This window comes from Suncus etruscus, chromosome 2, assembly GCF_024139225.1.
Source record: "Suncus etruscus isolate mSunEtr1 chromosome 2, mSunEtr1.pri.cur, whole genome shotgun sequence".
Classification (NCBI taxonomy): Eukaryota; Metazoa; Chordata; class Mammalia; order Eulipotyphla; family Soricidae; genus Suncus; species Suncus etruscus.
In genome coordinates this window covers 69,720,953-69,730,045 of record NC_064849.1, presented here as the reverse complement: position 1 = coordinate 69,730,045, position 9,093 = coordinate 69,720,953, and the positions used below count along the sequence as shown (strand labels likewise).

The following is a 9,093-nucleotide window of genomic DNA, read 5'->3' as shown; positions in this document are numbered from 1 at the left end:
CATCAAATCTAGGAAAAAAGAGAACCTGATCAATTTGAGAAACTTCATTACTAGATCAACTGCCATCTAATATGAGGTGACAAGTGAAAAAATAGCCTGCACTATCAAAAGCATTCACACTTGCTTCAGTCTACAGAGCCACATAACACATACACAGTTTGCATAGCAATGAAACAACTAAACCAAAAGTCTTTCCATTTTGTATGCAAAATGTGATAGTAGAGCTTTAAGGAAACAAGAGATATAAAATTTAAATTTTTATCCAATAACAAGTTAAACTGAAGAGTGGGATTATTAAAACAAGAGATTTCATGTTTCATGCATGTCTCAATTAAAATATAGTCTAGATTGGGTACAAAGAGCAAAAAGACATATATGTTCAAAAAGAAAAGTTAACCAAATATAGAAAATTTATGGGATAAAAAATTAAGAGCCTATCTTTGTTTGTTTGTTTGGGGCAACACCTGTATATGCTCATGACTTATTTCTGTCTATATACTCAAGGATCAGTCTTGCAGGTATTTTAGGAATGTATGTGGTGCTGAGAAGCCAAGAATTGAACCAGATCAGATTATTGTACTATCTCTCCAACCCCTAAAAATACAACATTTTTAAAATTAGTTTGTTTTACAACTTTTTTGCAAAGATTGAAGAGTAAGAAATCACATTTAATAGTTAAGAAGCTTAAAGAGATGCCCTGAGTACAGCTTCTCCAACGTGGTATATTTCTCACATTTAAAAAGAGGTATGTTGTATTAAATTTCAGACAAAAATTCTAGTAACAGAGTGTGGGATTCTGTACAGAAAACTATAAAGATAGAGAGATAGAATAGATAGATAAAGAATATTATACTCCAAATATACATAAATATGGTCATAAATTAAAAAGCCTATTCTGGAACTTAAGAGTTCGTTTTAGTTTACACTTTATAAGAAATCAAACAAATGCAAAGAGGAATATTCCCTGGCCTGTGCTTTGATTCTCAGTGAGATGAGATATGTGAAATGGCTCTATTAAAGTAGTACTTATGATTTGATATCAATATTATAACCAACAACAAAATAATTTACATAACACTTTAGTAGAAATTTTACAGACATTGTTATGTAGTGTGCTATATAAGGAAAATAGATGCAAGATGTGTATACATCAGTGAGTTTCAAAATTAAAGTTTTGCATTCCATATTTGTAACCCAGTATCTTGATCTTATTTAATTGTGCCTTTTATTTATATTTTTATTTTAATCTATTGTAAATAAAACAGTTCATTAAATTAGAGTATAGAGAAATCAATTTAAACTGTTGCAGCATGGCTTTATTTTTAATGAAATGGTAGAATATAAAGATGCCAGAGGGCATCCTATTTAGTCAGTAGAAGTATGGTCTTGCAAAAGTTTTATTAAACAATTTATGTGGAAATGTGCTTTGACAGTGTTTTGTTGCAAATGTTTAACAATTGACTCTCTGGAATAAGAGGTATATGTGTATATACATTCAAACATTTATTTTTTAAACATTTATTATTATAAATTTTGTTTATATGATCTGAGACCAGAGTGATAGTTCAGTGGATAGGGCATTTACCTTCACCACGGCCTACCCAAGTTTGATCCTTGGCATCCCATATGGCCCCCCAAGCCTGCCAGGAGTTATTTCTTTTTTTTTAATTTATGGTACATAGTGACAATGAATGAAGGGCATTCCCACCAGCAATGTTGTCCTCCCTCCACTCCTGTTCCTAGCATGTCTTCCATATCTCCCTCCTTTACCCCCCAGAATACTAGCATAACTGGTCTCCACTTTACAGCTGCCAGGAGTGATTTCTAAGCTCAGAGCCTGGAGTAACCTTTGAATGACACTGGGTGTGGCCCAGAAACAATACAAAAGAAAACTTTGCTGATATTATTTGTGTATTGCCAAAATTTTATATAACTGGTATGTAACATTCTTTAATATAAATTTTATATTTCACATAATGTTTTTAATGAATTTCAACAGACTTGTGTGCACATCCAACCAATGGCTGCTACTCACTTTTAAATAGATCAAATTAAGCTATAAAGACTTGGATTGCATCAGATTCTGCAGTGACTGATATTGCTCATAAATGACTATACTTTGACATAAATTGAGTTGATATTTTATGTTAATAAGTTGAAAAAGAAATGAGAAAGAAAAGTAGGTCATTCATTGTGTTCATCAATGATATGTTTAACCAAATAATTTTCAAATACTGAAAGAGCATTCTTTATTTTGATCTTTTAAATGTAGTCATTTAGGTCACTTTTAATGTAATCAGATTATTAATATTCTTTTTGTCTTTTTATTAATAGAATACAAACAAAATAAAGCTCAAATTTTGATTTATAATTTAAAAAAGAAAATGAAAACACATGCTTGGGAAATAGATTGCAACCATCGATTTTTGTTCACTTTAATAAAAGGATTTGTTCTGTTACTTTGGTGCCATATGCTCAATTAAAGTACAATAATCAACGGTACCTCTATGTCTTCCAGCCAAATGAATGTGTCCAGCAGAGAAATCAACATCTCTGTTAGCTACTTTATTCTACTGGGATTTCCTTCCAGCCCAGAAATGCAGCTCCTCTACTTTGGTCTCTTCTCAGTAACCTATGCCCTAACCCTGATGGGGAATGGAGCTATTGCCTGTGCTGTGAGGTGGGACCGACGCCTTCACACACCTATGTACATCCTCTTGGGAAATTTCTCTCTCCTGGAAATATGTTATGTCACCACAACTGTCCCTAACATGCTGGTCAACTTTCTATCTACCAGCAAGTCTATCTCTTTTGTGAACTGTTTTGCACAGTTCTACTTCTTTTTCTCATTTGGGTGTGATGAAGGTTTCTACCTCTGCATCATGGCTTTTGATAGGTACCTTGCCATCTGCCGCCCTCTACATTACCCGCGTATCATGACTAAACAGCTGTACACCGGTCTTGTCATCTTTGGATGGTCATGTGGTTTCATCCTTTATCTAATTCCAGTTTTTCTCATAGCACAGTTATCCTTTTGTGGCCCAAATACCATCAACCATTTCATGTGTGATCCTGTCCCCTTGATGACGTTATCTTGTTCTGAAGATAATATAACTCAGCGTATTTATTCAACTTTCAATGTTATTTTCATAACTGGTACCTTTCTCTTTGTTCTGTGTTCCTATGCTCTAGTGATTCTATCTGTAATAAGAATGCCCTCAGCAGCAAGCAAACGCAAGGCTTTCTCTACTTGTGCTTCTCATCTGGCAGTGGTCATCCTATTTTTTGGCTCTGTTATGGTGATGTATGTTAGTCCTGGGTCAGAACATCCAGCGGAAGTGCAGAAAATGGTGACCTTATTTTATTCCGTAATAACACCACTCTGTAATCCTCTGATATATAGCCTCAGGAACAAAGATATGAAGGCTGCTCTAAAGAAAGTCTTTTGGTCTGAAACAATTGTTCATAAGACATAAATCAGAAGTGATAGTAAGCTGCATTTCATCAAGTATAACTTAATAATGTATGAGAAAAATATCCTCTACAGATTTCAGTACTTTTGTTTTGGTACCTTTTATAATAAAAGCCATAATAATAAAAAATCCCATGAATGATTAGACTGTTTTGGAAATTAATTTTACAAAAATTTAAACTCATCATAGTCCCTAAAATTTAAAAAAAAATTGTACTGCCTCATAAATTGAGGGACAAAAATGGATGAATGGTACCAGAATCAAACAGTCGTATGAACACTGAGTAGAAATAAAAAACGATCAGACTTAAACACCAAATCCAAAGTCAATGAGAACAGAATCGATACCCAATCTACAACAAGTTAGACACAGAGGGGACCAGTTATATTAGCAGTCCAGGGGTGGGGGGCAAATGAAGGGAATACAGGGAACAGGGTTGGAGGGAGGACAACACTGGTGGTGGGAATACCCTTGATTCAATGTCACTATGTACTTTAAATATTACTATGAAAGACAAGTTGATCACAATAAAAATTATTAAAAAATTCTTTGTATTCCAGGAAAAACTGAAGCAACACATAGTAATGTAACATAGATTATCTTATTGTTTGTTTACTAACACTATATACAGCTTCTCTGGTGACTAAAACTAAAAGGAAGGATTTTTATGTAAGTCCAACCTTATACATATGATCTGATCACTCTACCTCCAAAGAATAAATGTTTTTGCTCTTCTAAATGTTTAAAAGAAACAATAATGTATTAGCTGTATATTAATTACTACACCAGACAGTACTCAAAAGTAAAGCAGGAATATAATTACTTATTTAGGAAAAGAATAATACAGATGCTATATGTAAATGGTGATATTTATAGGACTTTGTAGGATATTTATAGCAAAGGTATTTATCTTTGCTGCAAAGCCAGGGTCAACAGGTAGGTGTTAGGAATGTGTTTTGGTTTAGTTCATTTGCTATATTTCATAATTATTATCTAAAATACCTCTAAGGAATTTTTTCTCCAAAGTATATCCTTGAACTCATTGGATAAATTATACATTTTATTTTAACCACTGGTCATTGTTTTTCAAGGATGTTTCTCTACAGTATAACAAAAGGCAATAGGTAAATAAGGTACAAATTTTAAATCATATTTGATGTCTTCAGTAAATCAACTATTTCACAAAGTGCAACTGTAATTGGACTTCCATTGGGTAAGAACCAAATCTTGAGTATGTTTGACTTATGGGAATTTATTGACAAAGGATGTATTCTCCATTTACTGAAATAAGTTGAGATAAATGACTGAACAACTACCTGTACAAATTATTTACATAAATCAAAAACCTTAATTAATAATTATTCTAAAGCATCTTTAGTATAATTGTAAGATGCTGATATTTTCTTCAGTATTTTTAATTATTATTCCATTCTGAGTGCTTATGGTTCTGTCACTGCATTCTATATTCTATCATATGATCATAAAATGATTAAACTCTCTGATAATTAATAAACTGCACCATTAATTTTTTCTAAAGTGTATGGTTTATTTGTAACAAACTTTGAGGTAATAATGAGATTTATATATCTAAGGCATGCTATACCCCAGGAAGACGTTCATTTCATCCTTCAGCTAGCCTTCTGTAAATGGAATGAAATCTAACTTTTTGAGAGTAACTATTACTAATAGGGAAACTGAAGGCACAACCTGGAGACCCCAAATAAGTTTGGATCATTCCTTAAAATTTCAGTACATCATAGTTGGCCTGAGACTTCAATATAGATATGCTATGGTGGAACTTTACCAAGTTTTGATAAGATAACTTCTGTTTTCCCCTTAAACCCCAGTGTGACTAGATTCCAGAGAGGAGGGAGATTTGGGACATTGGTAATAGGAATGTTGCACTGGTGAAAGGGGGTGTTCTCTACATTACTGAAACCCAACTACAATCATATTTCTAATCAAGATGTTTAAATAAAGATACAATTTTAAAAAAAGAAAAAGAAAAATGGGTCACCCCAGATGCAAATTACTAATCATGACAGTTCCTGAATTTTTGGGGGTGGGACCATACTTGATGACACTCAGGGGTTACTCCTCGCTACGCACTCAGAAATCACTCCTGGCTTGGGGAACCGTATGCAATGCCAGGGGATTGAACTGTGGTCCATCCTAGGTTAGCATGTGCAAGGCAAATGCTTGGCCACTGCTTCGGCCCCAGTTCCTGAATTTCTAAGAGCCTTTTGGTGTACCTTCTAAATTCCTCCTTCCCCCCAAAAAAAAATTCTGCTTCTCATTCCCACAAAATGAAATTATCAACAACAGAAAAAGCCAACCTACATAATAAAAAATTGAAAAATATGTATTTAAGGGCCCGGCAAGGTGGCACTAGAGGTAAGGTTTCTACCTTGCAAGCGCTAGCCAAGGAAAGATAGAGACCATGCTTCAATCCCCTGGCGTCCCATATGGTCCCCCCAAGCCAGGGGCAATTTCTGAGTGCTTAACTAGGAGTAACCCCTGAGCATCAAACGGCTGTGGCCCAAAAAACCAAAAAATAAAAATAAAATAAAAATAAAATAAAAATATGTATTTAAGAAAATGTTAACATTAAAAATACATAAACTCATTGAAGACAATAAAAAATAATCCAATTTTCTTAGCTGGCAAGAGCCTTAAATATATTTTTTAAGAAGATGTCTGAGTAGGCAGAGGGTATAGAAAAAAATATTCAAAATGGCTAAACATCATGGAAATTCAAGTCAAAACTACAAAATATAGCATCTTACACTTGTTAGAATACTTTAAAACAACAAAAAAAAAGGAAAGAAATGCTGGCCCCACAAATGCAGTCATCATGTCTGCATTTAGCAAGCACCATAGACTCAATTTATTCTTTAAAGAGAATAATATACTGTGGAGCTTAGAGAAGAAGGACTCAATTTTGTTGATTTAAGGTTCACAAGGCTAAGTTTCCACTTATAAAATTCAAAGGGCTCTCTCAAGTTTCTCACAGCTCTGTCATGACTCTCAAGGTCATTAGAAACCATAAATACCTCCTTGTGACACCTGTCCATAACAAATATCTTGTTAGAGCTAAGATGGCAAGGACTGTTGAAAGGCTCCTAGACATTAGCCAATCAGTTTGAAGGATGAAAAAAAAATAAGGTAGCCTTTTATGCAAAATCCTATATAAAATTGTTTGTAACCCACAGGGAGATTGCCTCCTGCGGGAGGCAGCCCTGGCCGGTTAGCTAGCAGTATGCTGGTAGTTGGAAATAAAGCTTTGCTTTGCTTTGTTTCAATTATGTGGTCTCGCCCTTTGACTCCTAATCTTAACAATATGAAGCCATGAAAAATCATAAGTATGTCAGTCATGCAGCTAAAAACCAGCAATCTCAGGAAGAGAGGGCAAACCAAGTCCCTGCTCTGCTAAAGTCACACCAACTCTCACTCCACCAATAGTTCAGCTTCATCACTCAACCTTAGAACTCTGAAGAGATGACAAACTGACAAAATCACCGGGTATGCTAATATTTGGGTTAACATCTCCAGAACTTTTTTGGAGAGGGTATGGACACTTTCCCCCCTGCCTCACACACTTCCTAAAGTCCTTGCAACTAAAACCATGCCTGACAAAAGTTGCAGTAACAGCCATAGATCTAGAAATTCCTGGACAATGTGGCCACACATGAAGCTGTTTGACAATCCAAACTTTTTTCAATACTATCACCCCATCAGAACACATCAATTTAGACATCAACATGGATTCAAAGTCATCTAATGATCCAAAACAAAGGAAATTAACTAGCAACAAATCATTTAGTAAACTTTCTGACAATGACTTAATACTTCATTGCTACACACATTAATTTTCACAAATTTTCTTAATACTTTACTTTTCAGTACAATTTCACTTCTACTTACCTGTAAATAAGCAATTAAACTATATCATTTCATGCCTGAAAAGGAGGTAAGCTTGAGAATGGGTGAGAATCTGGGGACAATGACAGAGGGAATTTTACAGCAATGATGGAATTGGTCTTGGGGGAAAAGTACTATGATCAACTCAATTGCTAAAACCTGAGAGCAATATGTTAAGTGAAATAAGACAGAGAAAGACAAATACTATGCCAGCACATTTATATGGAAAATTTAAAAAAAGAAATTAAAACTAGGAGATATCAGGTTTATGGTTACCACAGAAAACAGTTGGTAGGAGGAAGAGCTGTGTGAAAGTTGTCAAAGATACAAACTTTGAGTTATCAGATAAAGTGGTATTAGGTAAGTAATGCATAACTTGGTATCCGTAGTTAGCACTGCTATATAGTATCTAAAATATATTAAGAAAGTTGATCCTGAGTTTCTATCATGGGAGAAAATGTTTTAATAATAAGTGTTTTAATTGAATCACAGTGAGGTAAATTGACGATTAAGTTTCAGTCATACATGTTTCAACACCCATACCTTCAACAGTGCATGTTTCCTGCCATCAGGTCCTCAAATTACTCCTGCACTTCACCTGCCTCTATTTCAGACATTTTTCTTCTCTCTTTTTCAGTCTCTATCTTCCTTTTTTAGCATTGTGGTTTGTGATATTGTTACTGAAAAGATGTCGTGCATATCACTTTATCTGTTTTCAACATCCAGTTCTTGTGCAGAACAATCCATTCCAACTATCATTATAATGATCTCTTCTCTGCCTTAAATGCACTTTTCTGCTCTCTGTGGCAAGCTTCCTACCATAGTTCATTCCTTCTAGCCCTCATTATACTATCCAAAGATACTATCTTTCTCTTTTTAAATATTCCACAAATAAATACAATTATTCTCTGTCTATCCCTCTCCCTCTGACTCATTTCACTCAGCATAATACTCTCCATATCCAATTCATGTATAAGCAAATTTCATCACTTTATTTATTCCTAACAGCTACATAGTATTCTATTGCATGGATGTACCACAGTTTATCTGTTCATCTGTTCTTGGGCACTTGGATTGTTTCAAGATTCTGGCTATTGTGAATAGTGCAGCAATTAACATAGAAGTACAAAGGGCTTTTCTGCATGGTGTTTGGGGTCCCCTAGGAAATACTTCCAGGAGTGTTATTTATGGGTCATAGAGGAGCTCAATTTCTAGCTTTTTTGTTTTGAGCAGATTGGGTGTGCACTGCTCTTTTGCCACTGCAGGTCTCTTGTTGCTAGGCTGTTTTCCTGAAGCTGTTGCCACCACTCACTAGTCTCCTACCCTACAAGGAAAATCGTATTCTTTTATATTTTTGTATAGATGACAGGGCCAGAGAGATAGAATGGAGGTAGGTAGTTTGCCTGGCATGCAGAAGGACGGTGGTTCAAACCCTAGCATCCCATATGGTCCCCCTAGCCTGTCAGGAGCGATTTCTGAGCATAGAGCCAGGAGTAACCCCTGAGCGCCGCCGGGAGTGATCCAAAACCAAAAATAATAATAATAATAATAATAATAATAATAATAATAATAATAAATTACAAGTGCACTTACTCTGGTGATCATTTCATGATATGTGTAAATCAATTATGATGTATAAATGTGTAAATCATTATGATGTATATCCTACATTTATATAATTAATTACAAAATTAGAGAA

At 34.7% G+C, this 9,093-nt stretch overlaps 1 protein-coding gene across 1 annotated transcript; it reads left to right on the top strand.

Moving 5' to 3' along the window:
* The first annotated feature begins 2,522 nt into the window (after positions 1 to 2,522).
* Positions 2,523 to 3,476, top strand: LOC126001761 (olfactory receptor 11G2-like). Its single transcript, XM_049768998.1, has one exon. The coding sequence runs from the start codon at positions 2,523 to 2,525 to the stop codon at positions 3,474 to 3,476; it is 954 nt and encodes a 317-aa protein (XP_049624955.1).
* Positions 3,477 to 9,093: the final 5,617 nt, after the last annotated feature.

Bases quoted from the DNA above. Each gene is read 5' to 3' on its own strand.
- LOC126001761 (XM_049768998.1), top strand. From the start codon at position 2,523: ATGAATGTGTCCAGCAGAGAAATCAACATCTCTGTTAGCTACTTTATT.